The 19,048-nt window shown below is 37.3% G+C and overlaps 1 protein-coding gene across 1 annotated transcript in view; it reads left to right on the top strand.

Annotated features, from left to right (window-relative positions):
* Positions 1 to 19,048, top strand: part of ARHGAP15 (Rho GTPase activating protein 15) — a 320,771-nt gene that overhangs the window by 172,557 nt on the left and 129,166 nt on the right. Inside the window, exon 10 of the mRNA XM_038142951.1 lies at positions 14,450 to 14,572. Coding sequence (XP_037998879.1) covers positions 14,450 to 14,572 — 123 coding nt within the window. The remainder of the gene's footprint in view (positions 1 to 14,449; positions 14,573 to 19,048) is intronic.

Raw genomic sequence — 19,048 nt, 5'->3', positions numbered from 1 at the left:
TAAAGATTTGTAGTATTTGTTTTGTTCTCTGAGGTATAAAAGACCTGGGTAAACTTTATTCCTGTTGTTTCAAGATTAGTGAAACAAAATGCATATTTATTCAACTGGGACTGAAAGGAGCTTTAGTAAAGACGATCATACATACGACCCAGGGGAATGTTATAATACAAAATGTCTGTCTTAAAATCTCTTCAGGTTTGTTCAAAACACTATTGAAGGACTTAATTTTAAAGAAAGAAAAGGAAAAGGTTACAAATCCATATTTCTTCTTTGTTCCAAAGAAGAGAGAGACACCACATATTTTTCCTAACAAAATAAACTCCTGCATGCGCACTCTAGATGGATTTGATATGGAGGCGAGTAGAGACTGGGTATCATGATTGCTTTAAGTCTTTTCTTACTGAACCACAGATACTGACACAGCCCTTAAGACAACTACATTTTGGAAAAATTGCAGTGTTTTGTTTTGGTTTTTTTTTTTTTTCCCAGACACACACTTGCTTCAGAAAAAGCAATCCCAAACAAATAATGAGATTTTAGGTATTATTGGAGCCAAGCAGCTGGGCTTTTTTCCATGCACTAAAAGTGAGGTAGACTCCTGCAATGAGGAGTCCACTCTGACTCTGTCACTTCCAAGCTTAACTACCCACCATGTCTTACACTGCTTTGGTCTCCTAGTTCCATAACCAGTAGATCTTCCCTTACAATAAGTTGCAAAACTAAGGTTTGATGCAGATTGTACAAAATGACACAATTTTTATAGTTGCAAACAGCCCACTGTGCAGCTACCTCTGCTCGACCTTCCATCACCGTGTGTCTGTAGATCTCCAGTTTTTGCATCTCCATAACTTTTCCTCCACAGGGAAGGAATAGGAGACTGACAACAGATAACACCTAAATAGATGGAGGTGTTCTCACTGCAACAGGGAATATTTTAGACTGCAGTCTTTAGAGAGAGGTCAGAACTAGATCAAGTGAGCAGGGCTTGCTGAACTTTGTTATTCAGGAAGAGCCAGTCCAGTCCATCACTCTTTTCAGCATAATTTTGAACCTTTCATGGTATTTATTGAAATAAGTACCCCTACTGGAAGGGTGCAGCCAGAAAAATGATTCTTACACTATACTGTATCCTGAGGTTTTACTATTATTTCTAACTAATCTAGATGCAATCCTCAGGGTATTTTGGGAGGAATGTGACAGAAATAAGGAGGTTTTTAGGTTATAAAAGTCTAAATTAAGCTCAGTTAGAGAGACTGTATGTCAGGCTCTAGACAGGAATGCCTACTTTCCAGACTCACCTTTTTCCCTGTGGTGAAATCACTTACATATTTGGACCTTCTAGCTAGAAGGATCTATTTAATTTAAATTGTGACAGCCGAATATTTAAACACCAACTTAACGGTGCTCTCTCCTGGGCAGGGCATATTAATGGAATTTAAAAGGAATGTGTTTTGGAGGGTCTCTTTGCTCCACCAGCTGCCTGCTGACGAGCCGGGTAAACAGATCCTGCCTCTCAAAGCCGAAGGGTGGAACATCACTGAAGGGTTAAATGCTGTATTGTTTCTCAATTAAGTAAAAGGTTCCAACTAGCTGGCTTTAAATATTGATGCTGAAGAGAGAGCTATGACATATGAGCAGCTCCCCTCACCACCGAGGATATTTGGCTCCATTTAATTAATTCCATTGGCCATTGTCTTAAGTGCGCCCAGGATTCACCCAAGAGGAATTCACTTGCGTTGCTGTTATTGAAAAGTGTAACACAGCATTATCTGCCTCAGACAGACTTTTTGTAGCATTGAATCAATTCCCCAGCTCTTGAAAACAACTACCTCATTTGATTCCTTTCATAATTAATGAAATTCAGTAGTGATGCTTTTGCCCCTCAGCTCAGGCTGGAAAAATGTTCCAAAACTTCAGTTTTCAAGCTGAAAGCACTCTAATTTTCAGCCTAAATGGACTTGTGGTGCAATTGTGTTCTTGTGGCAACATTTAGCCTGCTCCTCATTTTCAGCAGTTCTGCCTCAGGTGTACCACCCCCTGCTTGGGCTGATAACTAGGCCAGCCAAGATTTTGTAGTCTTTCCTACGATAGGGTGCTGCTTTTCTTTTTTCTGATCATCTCAAATAACTATTTTCTGAATCTCTTTCCCTTTCAGTCAATGTTTTTTGCACTGATGTTCAAGTTTAGGTCTTCCCACAGGCTTGGAAAGCAGAATTCAGTCTCCCATGTGGAAATGGTTCACCTGACACAGCATAGGGATTGTATTTATCTCTTTCATTGCCACTTTTTTAGACATTAAAAGTAAACAACCAGGACAGGTAGATTTTGCTGTCCTTTAATCTCTCGCATCCAGTGCATTCATTATGAAAACTAAGGAGCAAACCTGCCTTAAGCCTTTTCATATAAAATATGTTCCTACATGTGATAAAAAAATTTTGTAATTAATTTTTAAGGTGTTCAATTTAAACAAAGAAGTAACATTCTTATAAAACCGAGCAACTCTTTGCAAATGACACATTTAAAATACACAAAATTAAAACATTTAAAAATATTCCAGTGCTAATACATTTGGAAAAAAGCCCTTTGGAGACATAAAAGGATTATAATGGAATTATACTGAAATTCATGAAGACACTTTGTACAGAACACAGAAATATTTTTAAAAGTATACAGGTATGAATCCCTACTAGAGAAAGCTTTACAGTTAATATATTTTGCAATCACATAGAGACAGTACATTTTACAGTCACTTTTGCTGAGGAAGGTTATTCTTCAGTCCAAGGACTCAGGGCCCAAGGGAAGGTGGCCAGATGTGGGCAGGGCAGAACAGGAGGGCAGCTAGATGCACATTGGATCATTTGCCATTTGGCAGAATTTGGGGCACAAACTTACAAAACAGGGAAAGACTGCCTTTGTCTTGGTGGGTGTCTGTAGTGAAAGACTTAATTCAAGATGCAGGAACTCATAGTTTGATCCACATCACTTCATGCTCACTCTTTCTAGGACAGACTGTCCGTGACCTATTCAGAAAAGGCCTTTTTATTTTATTTTTCTCAGGAGTTAACTGGCTCCTGAGCAGCACAAATTTTCCATTGAGGAATAATGCTGGAAGAACCAGAAAGGTGACTAAAAATTAAGCAGTGCTTGTGGTGACCTCAAGATCACTTTTGACTGTCTTCTATCCAAGCCATAGATACATTCACTTAAGCCAAACTCTTTGTCTCATTTCTGTGGTTTCCTAGAAGTTCAGAAGTTCCTGAAAAGATATATATATATATAGATATATAGACATAGATATAGATATATGTGTGTGTGTGTGCGAGTGTGTGTGAACACATGCAATAGCCTCTTTCCTTTCTATTAAAAATAAAGATGATTATTTTAGGGTGTTATAATGCTCCTACCTTCCTTTCTTCTTTTGAAAGAAGAAATTTCAGTTGATGTGCTTGAATGAAAATCAAAAGATAGCACTGAAAATTAATGAATAAATAATGAAAAAACTGAAACACCTGGATTATTATACTGTGTTATCTGATCACTCAATATGATGGATCAAGGGTAGAACTGATATTAAGGCACAATTACAAGCAGTGGGATACTTGATTTATTGTTTTACCTTTGCTCCTAATGCAAGTCACGCAGTCATTTCTGAACAGACATTTGATGTCTGGCTTAAAATATCTTTTGTTTTGACATCTGATGCTTTGAATTTGGGGTTCAACTCTGAGAAAAGCAGGTTTTTTTTGGTTTTTTTTTTTGTATTTTCACAGGTAGCTTGGGGGGATGGAGGCAAAAGAAAAAGGTGAGGGAGAGGCTTAAGAAAAGAGGATGATAAAAACATGGTGACATGGAGAAAGGAAAAGAAAGGATCCTGAAACACTCTAGTTTGCTGCATCTCTTGTCTGAATTTGGTTTCTTTTGGGGTACTGTAGCAGAGATTGCCTGCTGAGTGAGAAACAGTGGCAGGCAAGGCAGACCAGCAGTCTCATCTTTTCTAACAGTTTTTTAAAAACTGTTTGTATTTGGAGAATGTGAGAATGGAGAGGATCCATTAGAATTATACCTTCCTTCTGTTATCAATAACCCACAAGGAGAATGCTGTTTGGAAGCAAGTTTTTTAACTGGTGAGTTGTAACCAAGAAAGCTGAGTTAGCAGAATTCACCTTTTCCAAACAATTGTTTATTTGGAATTCATTTGTAGCGGTCCCTGCTCAAGTTACAGGTCATTCACAGTAATAAAGCTTTCTAATTCTGTGACAGAATATTCATAATGTCTTAAAAATACTCAGCTGGATAATGGTCCCCAGGATCTGGACAGCAAGACTTCAAAAGGCAGAGTCCTCTGATCTCCAGTTTCCTTATTCTCTCTAAGCTTGGAAGGTTTCAGCTATCAAGTTTTATTGGTTGATAGTCTAATTGCATTTGTATTATCTTTCCCCTTAATATTATTTTCTTTTCTCTGTACTGGATTTCATCCAAATATTACTGTGACCATGAAGCAGTTTTCTGAAATGTTTTGCTTTCGCTTTGATGCTTAACTGCTTTACACGTGAGTGCTGCAATAAGGTGCAGGCTTCTGATAATAGTTTTCCTTCTGTGAGGAAAAGTTTCCACAACCTCCTGTACTTTGCTTATATTTGATATAGCCCTTCAGTTTGAGGCTTTTCATGGACAAGATAAGGTTTGGGTAAACATCTGAACTTTTGAATGTTTATCTGAACTAGATTCGACCCCTAAATTTGTCCATCATTAGTTATTTTGCTTTTCTTTTTTGAGGCTAAATTATGCTATTAAATATGTTCTAAAGTAGGTTAAGCCCCTGCACAGTTTGTCAGCTGGAACATTAATTTTAAAGCCTAAACAGTCTTCTATTGGCTGTTTTTAACATTTTGTCTGAATTTTGACCATGGCTGGTCAAACAGAGAGTCAGTGCACCCATGAAAACCCCACAAGTAGCTGATTGAAGTGTCTCAGAGTTGTTGTGATGGCTGGCCTGATTTTATTTCAGGAAAATAGCCTGATAATTAGTAACTATTTGCCTGCTCAAGCAGCTTGTTCCAGTGCAGCTGTTCTGGAGACTAGATAAAGTACTAAATGTCACCACATGCCCAGCAGTATCTCTGGAGGTGTCCCTCTCTGAGCTCCTGCACAAGGGCCAGGCAGACTTGGGGTTCCAGCCACAAAATACATGGCTAAATAACCCAGCAGCTCCTCTCTGGACTTCCCTTTTCCTCCTGTAATTCCCCTGTCTCAGTCCAGCTGGAGGATGACCCACAGCACATCTCACAAGGCACCTTCTCCACACACAGCCCCTGTAAGGTAGCCTCATAAAAAAAAGCTGTTGCCTCACAAAAAAAAAACAAACCCTGTAGCCCACTTTTGGTCCTCTTTGTGGTTTTTTCTTTTTTTTTTTTCTATTTAATGCAGATCCTAAATCACCTTTAGGGAAGCTTTCCCAGTGTCCTCACATGGACACTACCTGAACAAAGAGCTGCAACTGCTCAAAAATCTGAAGATCAGTTGTGTTTTAGCAAATGGAAATAATTTCTGCTTAAAAATAAAATTTAGTTGATGGCATGAGAGTGACTGTCTAAGGTTTATATTCATGTGAACATAGCTGTTGGAGATTCCTACCAGAATTTTCACTTGAGGTAAGTAAAAATAGTTTTGAAATCTGACGATGTGCTCCTTTTACAAATGAGCTCATGGGTGATCTTTTGTTGTTGTTCTTTCTCTAATGATATAATTGAGGTAGGGATAATTTGATAAGGTATAGTTGACAGAGTACAGCAAATGGATTTCAGATCTCTGGCTAGATATTTTTTGATTACTTTAAAGATAATGGGTGTGCCTTTCTCCTTCATAAACTACCACATCTACAGTCACTGGAAAGTACTAAACTTGCTGTTTAAAAGAGAAAAATGTGCTGGAACTTGTGGTTTGAAACAACAAATATAGAGCTGAATGTCACTACTGTTTCTCATTGGAAATAAACAGTTTTTGCATGTTGGTTTCATAACTGAGGCACTGTGAATTAATTCTGTCCTTTATTGTATAAGAAACACTAGAAGTTCATTGTGGGTCAAAAAATATAGGGTTATAAGTATAATCAGAGACTGAGTACAATGGGAATATAATTAAATATTAAAATAATTTACTTCTAAAATTTAGAAGAATGAAACATAATTGATAAAAGTTTCAAGAAAAGGGAAATTTGTTGGTAGGATATTCTTTCTGGAAGGGTCCCGAAAGACTGAATTAGAGGATCTGAATTAGAGGCTCAACACGGTATCCAAGCACATGTCAAAATTTCAATATATGAAACATTTGTGTAATTCTTAACAAGGCTGATATAAATACAAGACTCCCCTGTTCTCTACAGATAACTAATTTGCTTCCAAATGCATAAGACAGAATTATATGTAGGTTTTTAAAGTAAAATTTCCACATGGCTACTAGCACCCAGCCCCCCAAAAGGGTTTTCTTTTGGTGTAAATCTGTCCAGTGCTCCTGGTAGAAAACAGAACCATATCATTTTCTTGTCCTTTTGCCTCAGCAATTTAGTGGAAGTGATGACTATTCATAATATTTGCAAAAGGTTGAAAAGGTTTTTTTTCAGATTAACTCAGGAGGCAAGTTTAAAGACTTGAAAGTAATTTGCATATATTTCACAACAGAGGAAAGCAAACAGAACTCCATATTCTAAAAGCCACTGAATGCATTATTTATTGTAAATTAATTGTTCAACTTAATCTGGAAATAGTCTAGAGTATCTTTTTCTGACTTCCTCAAACTCCAATTGCATGGGATTCCTTTTTTTTGTTTGGGAAGTCTTCTTCAATATTTTGTACTATATATGTCAGCTTCAAAAGTCATTAACTCAAATATTGCAGTTATTTTTCTCAGTAACTGTCACGTTTTATGAGAGGGATAAGACTGTGTGGCTGCAAACTCTGATTCACCCAGTTAGGTAAGGGCAAGGACCGCTCTCCAACTCCTATGTGTTCAACCATCCATTGAGTATTCTCCTGGGAATATTTTTGCAAAGAGGCTGTATCAAGAGTCCTAATCCCTGAGATGAGCTTGGGCAGACCAGTTTCCCCTTCCCAAGTACACTGTGCTCTCTCTTTCTAGACTCTAAATACTCTGACTTTGTGTGCTGTGGCAGATTTCATCCGAGCCCCACATGTTTTACATTAGATGAACATAAACTGGTCATACTGTATGAATAAAATGAATTCATTGATTTCTGGCATTGTGGTTTTTATATTCGAGTTAAGTTTGTATAACAGTGTTTCTAATATTGTGACAATACCAAAAAAAAATTGTGGAAAGAAAGGCTTGGCAAGTCTGGGTGATCTACTCCAGTCTCTCCTGTCACAAGGTACAGTGTTCTGTGTCCTCATACATAAATTTATTAAGCTGCATCTTAAATTCTTTTAGTTTTATTTGCCACCACGACTTCTTTAAAAGGGTGGTTTAGAACTTCATATTATGGCCAGTTTATACTCATCTATTCTCATGCCAACATTGTTCTTCAGTTAAAACAGCTCTTCTCCCTCCCTGCTGTCCTCTTCTCCTCTCCTGCTCCTTTTCCCACTCCCACCAGCAAATTCATAGAGAACAATCCCAGCTCTTACCAGCCATTTTCCAGCTGGCCAAACATGCCAAACTCCTTGTCTCCTTCCAAAATCTCAGCAGCCTCTTTCTCCTGGTGCTTCTCACTGCTGCTGCCTGCACCTCTTCTGCCAGGAGTTTCCACCTCACATATGTGTCTATGGTTATGCACTCATGAGAGATGATTAGTTTTCTATCAACTAAAATTAAATATTTTGGATTTGTTGGTCAGGTACTGAAATAAGCTGCCCAGGGTTGAGTCATAATCCCTGGAAATGTTGAAAAGATGTGTAGATGAGGCACTTGAGGATATGGGTTAGTGGTGGGCTTGGAAGTGCTGAGGAAGAGTTGGGCTTGATGTCTTAGAGGTCTTTTCCAACCTTGATGACTCCATGATTCCATAATTCCAGTCCTCCTCCAACCATGCTGTGCATAGTTCTAATCCAGTTACTCCTGTTTCCAGTCTCAGAGTCACCAAGTTTTTTGCCTGATATCCCAAATTCTTGTCTCAACTGATGATGCTTCTAGCCTTGAGTCAACAAGCAATATTTTGAATGCTTCTACTTTTCCTGCTGAAGTCTTTAATGAAAACTCAAAGACTAGTTCCAAGAATATTTCAGGACTTCCACTGGTAACTTCCCTGCAATTCAGTCGTTCTTTCAACAAAGCTCATTTTAATACCTTATTTAGTCACTTCACAGTTATTGTTTTAGTTCTCTACATCTTCTCTAGTTTAACTAATCATTTCCTATTTGGCATCATATCAAATGCACAACTGAAATCCAGATAGATTTGGCCTATTACATACTCATTTTCTGAAAAACCTTATTTATTTTATTAAAGAAAGGTGTCTGGTATGATCTGTGTTTATAAATCCAATATATACTCAGAAATATTGCTTACATTTCTAAACATTTATGGTGCAAATACCACTAAGAAAAGCTGTGTGGGAAGTGGCATTTTTTTTACAATGTAAATGTGTAGTGATGTTTAACATGCTATTAATTTATTTCCATTTATTATTAGAGGGGGGCATTTTTTTTATTTTATAAGCATAAGAGCATGATGCAAAATATGAATTATACAGCCATTTTATTGAATCTTTACTGCTAATGCACGCAAATTTCACAAAGTGTAATGACACTACTGAGCACTTAAGTTGTTAGGCTGTCATATTACAGAAAAATTATTTGTGCTATATAATCACTGTTTTCTTTTTCCTATTGTTTATTTCTGAGCTCACTTCATAAACATCTGTAAATGTAGATATAGTTGCTGTGGCAAATATCTATTATTGCACCATAAACCTGAATGACTTTGGGTCCTTTGGTGCCAAATCAAACAAAATCTTCTGAGCCTCTCCTGGAAGGTGATACCCATTCTGATACTGCACATTTTGAGTCTATGCCCTTTAGTTATAAAATCTGTAATTTTGAAGCTTATAAGAATAATGATCAGGGGCAATGCCCAATTCCTGATTTTTTTCCCCATCAGCTGTTTTTCTATTGCCTTTAAGCCCACTGTGTACGTGTCTCTCATTCTACTCTTTTACCAAAAAAAAAAAAAATCATTATAGTGTGTATAATTCAGAGACATGCCCAGGGATTTCACCAAGGGATGAAACAGGATGAGTGGCAAAAGTCCTTAACTCAATAAGGAAGGTGAGGGGAATTCTTTATCCTTAGAGAGCAGATTTTATTGGCTCAATCTCAGAGCATCACAAAGAAAAGGAAGGAAGAAGGACTTGGGTTTGTTACTTTCAAAACTCTGGTGCTGGTTGAAAACCTGTCTATTTTTACAGGCAATGGTGCATGCTGCTCCTTCCTTACAGGACTAACAGTAGTTTCACATGTGCTGCAGGCCAAAAAAATTTGATGAAGTATTGAATTCTCAGTTCCAGTAGTATCCAATAAAACTTGAAGTCATTAGTCAATATATTAAATTACAATGTCTTTTAGAATGTAAGCATAATCATACACCTCTGCACATTAAGATATGCTTCTTCAGAAATATAAGACACTCAGCAATTAAGCATCCCCATTACTTGAAATTAATTAATTAACTAATTAATGCCTTCCAATTAATATTTTCACACATATGTGGTAGCACTGCTGTTAGACTGGCACTTTCTTTCTCCAAAGTCATAGAGACCTATTCCTGCCTCCTTCTTTTGCCATCTCAGCTTTGTTTCAGTCCTGCAAGGTGTTGCTGAGGACTCTGGTTATGAATCTGTAAAGGGGACTTAAGAAAATTATTATTTTAAGACATCAGACAGGAGAGCTGAGCACAAGGATCTGTTCATTTGTATTTTAAGATTATTACAGCTAGGATTTTGGTCAGTGTATTCTGTATTTTGGATGGTCAAGTCTGTAGTTTTTAGTATTCCTTGGGAAATAATTACCTTAACTACGTTTATGAGTGTTATCATTACACTACAACTCATCTCTTTCTAAGAACTTCACCAAATTTTAATGTCTTTGAAGAGTACTAAAAAAAAAATGGATGGCCCAGACTAATTGTTGTTTTTGGTTTTTTTTCCTGGAGATCAGGGCTAATGGAAGAGAAGGTAGGAATGCAAAGATATTTAAATCTCTTAACCCCTTAGCCATTCCCACTGCTGCTCTTCATTCTGCTCTTTCCATCCAAATGAATTGCATACGGTAATTTTGGGTGTTATAATAAACAGATAGGCATCATAATAATGTATTTCAGTTAGGAAGAGGTACTTGAAAGAAATTGGTTTTGCAATACACATGATGTGAGACAATCAATAGTGCTTTAGTCTGACAAGCACTGTCAATATCCATTGTCACAGTTCAGAAAGTCATTAATGGATAGTTCTTCAAAAACCAATGCTTTCAACACGTTGGAAGTGTTCAGATACACTGTACCTGGCAGGAATTAATCATAGGTAAACCCCTGAGATTATGTACAGATGCAGAGTAAATTAAGAGTGAAATAAAAGTCATTGGAAGGAATTTGAAACTGCGATATAGGGAGTTACATTGCCAATAAAATATGGAGTTTAGGACACATAAAAAAATTTTACACTCAGAATCATTCAGGCTTTCTCAGAACATCACACCCAGGAAAAACATTCTGCTAGAAATGCATTGTCTAGGTGCATTATTAAATTCACAGGAAGTGATCTCATAAGCATTTTTATCCTGACCCTGAAGAGTTCAGAGCCTTGCCTACTTCTGTGAGTGGTCACCATATCAAAATCTTGGAGCAAGGCTTTTGTAGCTTCACCCTGAAATTTGTTGGTCACTGCTTAATCCTGATTAAACAATAGTAAATCATGGTTACAATCCAGGACATTGAATGTTAAAAAGGAATTCTTCATCTGTACATCTCAAAACTTTGTTTTGTGTGGAACTGTGTCACTGGGAGGTGTTGCATTCATTCTTGCTTTCCCTGCTTCTGTTATTTATATGCTATTACTAAGGCTCCATTTGAATAAGGATTTAGACAATTTTTACAAGCCAGAAAAGTACAGGTCAGTTTTTGATCAGTGCTTTTTGGTGTTTTTTTTTTTTCTTTTTTTTTTTTTCCTGAGTATTTAACTAGTACTTATTCCCTCTAATTCAACCCATGTTATTACAGTGCTATCCAACAATAAGGGCCAAAGATGTGTTCTTTCTTCTAGTCCTTAAAATGTGTTTATACTATTGTATTTTTTGTACCCAATCTGAATGGCACTTGCCTATTGTGATTAGCTTGTTTCACTTCATATATCTTGAGAATCGAGGAAAAGATCTTGCCATTATTTCATTTATCCTTTTTTACCTTTTCAACCTGTGGGATAATGGAGGTCTAATAAAGTATCAAAAGTAATCAGAAATTATTTTCTAGATCTAAGGATTCAACTTACAACCAGCCAAACATGAAAATCAGACAATATTCAGCTTACATTTTTGCTGATGATGTGTCCTTGCACGCACTTGTACTAGCAGGAAAAAAAATTATTATTTTATACTTCAGTCCTTAAGAGTCTTATTTTTGCTTCTGTATGGAACTGACTTCTCCTTTTTTATGTTGTTTGAAATTTTCCATGTCTCTTTCATGTAGGATACTTCTGGCCAAATCCAGAACCTGAAACGTAAAAAGGAAGGTGTTAAAAAAGTATTTATTGTGCTTTTTTGAGTTTTATAACTATTGTGGGGGTTTTTTGTGTTTGTTTTGTTTTCTTTTGTTTTGGTGTTTTGGGTTCTTTTTGGTTTTTTTTAACATTTGGTATAGCACAACTATTTTAATGTGGGAATATTGTGAGAAGAATTGTTTGGCAAGACAAGGAATATTTCTAAGTGAGATCCCAACATGAATATTTCTGCCTAAGCTTGGCTTTGGAACATGCTATCTAAACCCTTAAATTTCTGTGAGGCTTGGAGTTTTTTTCTGGTGACTCACATGTATTTAATAGAATAAAATGAGAAATTCATCAACTGTTGCTTTGAACTGTGTGCCATACAGCAAAATGTGGTACATACAAAGATATCCATGACAATAATTATTTCTACCTCTAGATGTAGTTTTAACACCATAATTGCTGTTTCAGGTATAAAACTTCCAGCTGGGTTAATTGTCTTTCTAAAGAGAGGGATGTTCACCCTGCTGTCATACCCTTCACAGGACAACCACATGTACTTCACTTGGAACACCTTAAGTAGTTAAAGTGGGCATAAAACACTTCAGAGCCCCGAGAATGGGAAAAGTGGCAGGCAAATGGTGGACTTAAAGTATATTTTCACTCCTGCATCATTTACATCACTTGGGGAAGCTTCAGGATGAAGTCAACCTGGTTTGTGAATTGCTATGGACAGAGGGACACTGAGCAACAAAAGAGACCCCAAACTAAATACAACTCACTTCACGGTTTCAAAGTACCATTAAGATGCAGAATTAGAAACATCCATTTGTTGTTCTTTTTATAGCACAGCCAAGTGACTTGGAATTTTAGCTTGTCCCTGCCAAGGATTGCTCAATTTTGAACAAAAAGTCCTCTGCTATAATGTTAAAAAAGCACCAACCATCAATTGAATGCTAATCTTTATGTTCTATGATACATCTCTCCAGGAATGCTACCATTAAAAAATGTGAATTTCAGTTTTCATAAGTGATGGATTATTGTACCAAGCCATGTATTTTCCAGTAAAGTGTCCTTTTATTTGTCCTGTGTGATTACTAGTTTGTGGAAGTATGTGTGGGGTCATTTTAGTGCTGTGGGAAAATGGAACACCCTTCTGTTAAAATCAGTAGTGAAATCAGAAGCAAACTATGCTCTGATCATTGTAGGCATGTGTTTAAATATTGCTTTCCTTAATTGGCTATGTTCTATTTACTTAAAATGAACAATTTGGCAAGTTTTTCTCCCTTGACAACAGCAAAGCGTAAACCATTTTATAAGTTTGGCTGTTAAAATCAGATTTGTAATGTAAACCACAATATTCCAGGGTTGTTGCTGTTGCTTAACCAGTTATTTTAGCTTGCCATTGTTTTATAATTTTGCACCTTTAAATGTTCTGGTTCTGTTTAAAACTAATATGCCTTGTTAAAAAAAAATAACGAAACTGATAATAATGATCATACTTTTAATTTTGCTCTCTCTTTCCTTGTATCCTCTGTCTGAAGATTGCTGCATTATGGGAGAGGTTCAGTCTGCATGGGGAGAGAAGGGAGCATGTCTGCAACTGCAGCTAAATTATCTCTTTAGAGATTCTGTCAAAGGGACAACGGACCAGGCTCCTGCCAATACACCTTGTGGAGAATATTGTATTTTGATGGATGGATGGATTGATTGATTGATTAATTGGTTAATTGATTTCCAAGAGAAGATGGAAGGCTTGTTCTTTCCTTAGAAGGAGGAAGCCACCCCTCTCTGAGCTGGAGTCCTTTGACAAGGGAGGGTGCACCACTCTGGCTGCCCCATTAAACTAGTCAAAAATGGGCACAGTGACAGAGCTCAGGACACTGAACAAGAGTTATTCAAGGGTGGCAAGTCTCAGGTGATTTGTTAAAAATCTTTAAAAACCAGCTTGTTCAGGAAAAACTCTAGGAAAGGTCTCCCCATGGCATCTCTGTTGCTTCTGGAACATGCTGAACTTCTCCTTACTATTTTGATAGCCATCACGGTGCCCTGTAAGCACCTCAGCAGAGAAAAAGTTAAATTTATGCCTTTGAAACCTCCCCCAGGGGATTTTCTGCAGCTGGATTCTATGTCTTTTTGACACAGAGTAGGAATAAATTGCACTCAAATTGTTTCTCAGTTTGGTAAATCCTTAAATATAATAAAACATAATCATTAGGACGGGAATACTTTTCTTTCCATAAATTAATGCGTCTTGCACACATTTCGTGGCACACAGCCATGTTTTCTATAACTGCATTAAATATATATATAACGCTTAATCCATCTTGGCAAGAGAATCCAGTCCTTCTCTGGTGGTGTGACCATCCATCCTCTCTCCTTGCTAGGAGTGCACAGCTAATAGTGCGTAGCACACTCGGAGCCCGGAGTTGGAGCTGAAAAATCACCCATGTGAAACTTGTGGGATTCGTGAACACTTCATGAGCAAACTGGTCGCCATCCAAATACTTATGGGCAATAAATAACCGAACTCTGCACGTAACCGGCAGGGTGAACTCATCGTGTTTATTCACAGAAGTATTAATCAGATGGTTTGTAGTGTCCAACCAGCCAGGCTGCTGACCTACCGCATGATTGGGATCTTACCAGGGTGGTTGTGGCCATTTTATCTCAGGATATCTCAGAAACCTACTGTTAATTTAGAAATATCATTTCACTAAAATTTTCTCTATTGATTTCCTTCAGTTTTCAGGCTGAACTACAGTGCCTCTGACACAAATGACAGAAACCGAATTAAAAGCAGATTAAAGAAGTTCATCTCCCGAAGACCCTCCCTGAAATCATTGCAAGAAAAGGGACTAATTAAAGGTGTGTTCAGTCTTCTATTCTTCTTTTTGGTGTAAAAAGTAAATACTCACAAGTGAATATTTGACTCAGTACATTGGACAAGCACTTCTTAAATACAGTTTTGTTGCTGTGTCTCATAACACACTGGTGAACTATAAAGAAAAAAGAATCAGTGTATGGTTCATCTACCTTTCTGATATCTGACTGCTCCTGCAGTTTTTCTGCTTTGGTGTGCAAGTGGTAAAAGCCCCTCCATTTAACACCATGAACAATGCAAATCAAGATGCTGCACAACTCCATTTATTTTTAAGAAAAGAATATCAATATAGTTTTATGTTTTAGAACCCAAAATAGGACTCTCAGATGCTATGCTGACTAATTTGTTGAAAGACTTTCTGCTGTCTTCTCTCATTATTTTTCTATCTCACCAACAAAATCCATTCTTAACAATTTGAAATACATGTCAACGAATAAGAAATGCTTTGAATCTGTGGGGTTTTTTTCCTATTCCAATTTCTTGCTAAGCTGGTCACCCATCACTTTCACATATTCTTAAAAAATTGTTTCTTTGATAAAACGTGTTTGTTAGTTTATCCAAGAAGTGTTTCACTGAGAAGTTGGTAGTTAATTTGAAGGCAGTAGCATTCTGACCACTAATATCCAAGTAAAGCTGTGTTTTTAAATATTGTCTGGAATAATGCTTGAAAAATTTACGCACTCCCAAATTATTATGTGTGAAACCCACAACTGCACATGCAAATTGACTCGCAAGAGGCATTTTGCCAGCCGCCCCTGTCAATCTCTGGAGTGTGAGTTTTCCAGTGGTGTGTCAAAAATGGCAAGGGGTGTTCCTAGTGTGTATTAAACTTGTCTGTCCTGAGCCAAGAGATTGACCCCAGCCAGAATAAGCTAAAGCAGCTACAAGAGTTCAACACCAGCTGGGCCCATGTCTGGAGAGAAAAAGATTTGATGAATTAAGTTCTTATGTTTTAGATACGTGCAGAGATGCTCAGTGCAGTGTTGTTTACTGTAAGGAAATCTTCAGTATATGAAACCACGACGTGCCTCATTTATGGGGTTCTGCTTCCAGCTGACACAGAAACTTTGAAAAAATGTCATTTTTTTATGTGTCAATATGCGTGTGTGAGGGCAGCAAACTTTCAGGATCTGTCCTTACACGTTTGTAGTAACTGACTTCAATACTTCAGAGGGTTTTTCCTTTTTGAAGTACCTTGTGAGTTGAGGGTGGGCTTTGAATGCGTGATGTTAGTTTGTTTTGTTTATTACAGTAAAAGAGGAGTAATTAATAGTCTTTTAATTTCTGATTTAAGGTTTGTTTTTTTCACAGTTTAATAAAGTGTGGCTGATGAATCTCCTGCAGTGTTGCATAGGGATCAGATGTGATCCCTGCTAACAGATCCAGATTCATTAGCATAACTCAAATCCACCCTCTAATATATCTCTCTAGGAAAGCCAGATGAAATTGGGTTTGGCTAGAGTTGCGTTAAACTCTTGATTCATAAACATCACTTTAAACTCTTGATTCATAAACATCACTTGGTTCTACCTGGGATACTTTTCCATGGATAACAGAGGTGTTTTTGATTGGTGGCACAGTAACTCAGAATCTGTACCCGGCACAGTTTTATTGCCAAACTAATGTTGCCACGAAGAAAACACGTTAGTTATCTACCATGAAGTTTCATTAGGATTAGGTTTTGGCCATGCAAATGAGGCAGGATTCGTTAGCACGGCTTAATTCCAATCTACAGTAAGTCTATGTGAAATTTGATAAGGTTCCTTCATTGTCTTCACAACAGTTTATCCCCTTAATCTGTTAAAATGTTATGAAAATGCTGTTGCGGTGCTTATGCAGAGACCACTTTTAAATGTTAATTTTTAGTCTTGTATTAGAATGTTTTTAAATTGCAAAATTCAACCACCCAGATTACCAATGAGAAGCTTGCCAAATTTTTGTATTATAAGATGCATCTATTTATTTTTCTAAAGGTGACTTAAATGGTTGCAGAAACCCTCAGAACTATTTATTTGCTCGATTCTTAAGGGAAAAAAATGTTAACCAATTTTTACAAGAAAAAATTCCTCCAGCTCTCAGAACATGCCTACGACCTTTTATTCCATAGGGAAATACTTCTGTCAGAATTGTAAATCCCTTAAAATAGGGGCTTGTAATAAAAGTGTGTATAAAGCCTTGCAGGACATCTCGGTACCAAATTTCTGACAAAGAGCTGTTCTGTGTTCTGGTGAAGAATTGATATAAATATCTGTGAAGCGTGTGGTGTTAATTACTCCAATGCAGTGGCACTGTAGGTGCTGTGAAAACCTTCACTTTTCATCAAGTGCTATTCATATTTGCCAGGGGCACTATAAAGCTCTCAAATCTATATTGATTTTTTACATTGTATGTCACACTGGAACCAAAACTCCAATAAATTTAACACGTAAATTATAGTCATGTGTAAATACATTTTAAGGTGGTAAGTTCACTTAAACATAGTCCTGTGCTCAGTGAGTCGCTGATGCATGCACACTTGGCCAGGAGACTCCACACATTTCTCCACATTAACCAAATTTGGGAATACAGGCTTCAAAATTAAATAGCAGTTTGATCTCCTGGGGTACTTTGTTCTGCCAACACTGCTATCAGGAAATCTAGAAATTATGTGATTGTCATTTAACTCTTACCCAAACTTTGCTTGTGTAGAGTGTAGCAGATATCCATGTAGAAATGAAAGTAGGGAGTTAAATGAAAATAGTAAGGAGGATAACACTCAGAGCAGGGAATGTAGAAGACTGATGGTTCAACATTAGCTATATGTTGATCTGAAAATGAAGATGCACCGACACTTTGCATGACAAAAAGTTATTTTTGTCATCATTGTCCCATTTGCTTTCTAGTCCTGTGCAGAAAAGAAGCCGGAATGGGAACAGCACGTTGGCTCCATTCATTGCTAAGGGCTGGTAACTGGGGCTCTTCATGCTCCAGCCAGAGCTCTAATGAAGATCATCTGTCCTTGTTCCATCTCACTCATGCTTACACAAAGTAACCTTGGTCTCGAAGCTTTTTGAAGCATTTCTGAGATGATGTGCAATGCAGGGACATTGTGGAATGTGTTTGTGTCTCTAAGCACACTTCTGTTCTTAGATATACCCGTGCACACAACCTAGAAATAGTAAATAAGAGGCATGTCCCATATCTGCCATTTGAGCAGTGTTATTTTGAGAATAACTGTTCAAATTTATACACTAGGGCAGGGGTCCTTGGTTCCTTGGCATTGAAATATTCTCAGAATTTACAGAATCTGCACTAATATGCTAGAAAAATAATATATAAATCTTCTCTTTTAAAACAACTTTATAGACTATAATTGAACTTTGATCTTTATGTTTGAGCTTTGTCATGATTTAGTATTACCCAGAATGAATTGCCAACCTTCAACTTGATGTTGGCCTCCTAGCATCCTGATTTCTGAGATTTTCTAGACCAACAAAGGAAAAGAAACTTCTGTGAAACTGTGATTTTAAAGCTATGATGGTTGTGTTGGTAATACACTATCACAAAATACACTCTCAGCAAAGAGCAAGAAAACATGAGCAACAACCTCACATAAATGACACTGTGGGAAATGAGGAAAATGAAGCTATGCAGCTGGCAAGACATTTATTTAGGTTTCTTTTCTTTTAGGGTGGATCTTTCTTTCCTAAAAGCTAGACACTGAAGGAACTCCATTGAATGTATTTCATAAGCTAAGGCAAAAACCAAAACAGCATAAAATTTGGAACGGTTACAACTGTTTCAAGATGAAAATAAAAGCCACTCAATTGCTAGTGAAAGGAACTAGCTGTGCTTTGGCTTGATAGCCTATAGAACAGGGCTTAGCATATGTTGGTGGTTGTGCAGATCACAGCACAGACATCACCAACCATTCCATTTCCAGGCAAGGGAAAATGTCTTTATTCTATCATATGTTTCACTGGACCTCGGAGTAGTTCAATGTAATGAGCAGAATGTTCGTGAGAAGTCCGAAAGAGCAGATTAAGGCCCACCTTTGGTGTGTTCTGTAATTCTTGCCGATTATGAAGGAATTTTGCAAGTGTTCTGGTGCACATCAGAGCTTAGGGAAAGTTGGGAAATGTTTCCTTTGACTTGCAGGGACAATGGGTCACAAGGGTGTTTCTTTCTTTGATATGGACATTTGGAAGCAATTTTCCTAAACCTTGTGGATGGCCAGACACTGAACAAAGTGATTTGTTCCTTTGACATGATGCTAAAAAATGATTCAGAGACTTTTTAAATGTCTCATTTTGGGAGAAGTGTTTTGAGTAGTACAGCAGACATCCTCTCTTTGAATTCAAACAAGCTCTTGTCCCCAGTAAAACACCAGAATTTCTTAAGAGAGACCTGTGTCTGTGGTCTATTTTCCCTTTTTCCGAGAATGTGAAACAAATCTGGCAGCTCATATGCCACTTAATAGT

Source organism: Motacilla alba, chromosome 7, assembly GCF_015832195.1.
Source record: "Motacilla alba alba isolate MOTALB_02 chromosome 7, Motacilla_alba_V1.0_pri, whole genome shotgun sequence".
NCBI classification, from domain to species: Eukaryota; Metazoa; Chordata; class Aves; order Passeriformes; family Motacillidae; genus Motacilla; species Motacilla alba.
Note: the sequence above shows the minus strand (reverse complement) of the source record. Positions and strands in the feature narration are given on the sequence as shown.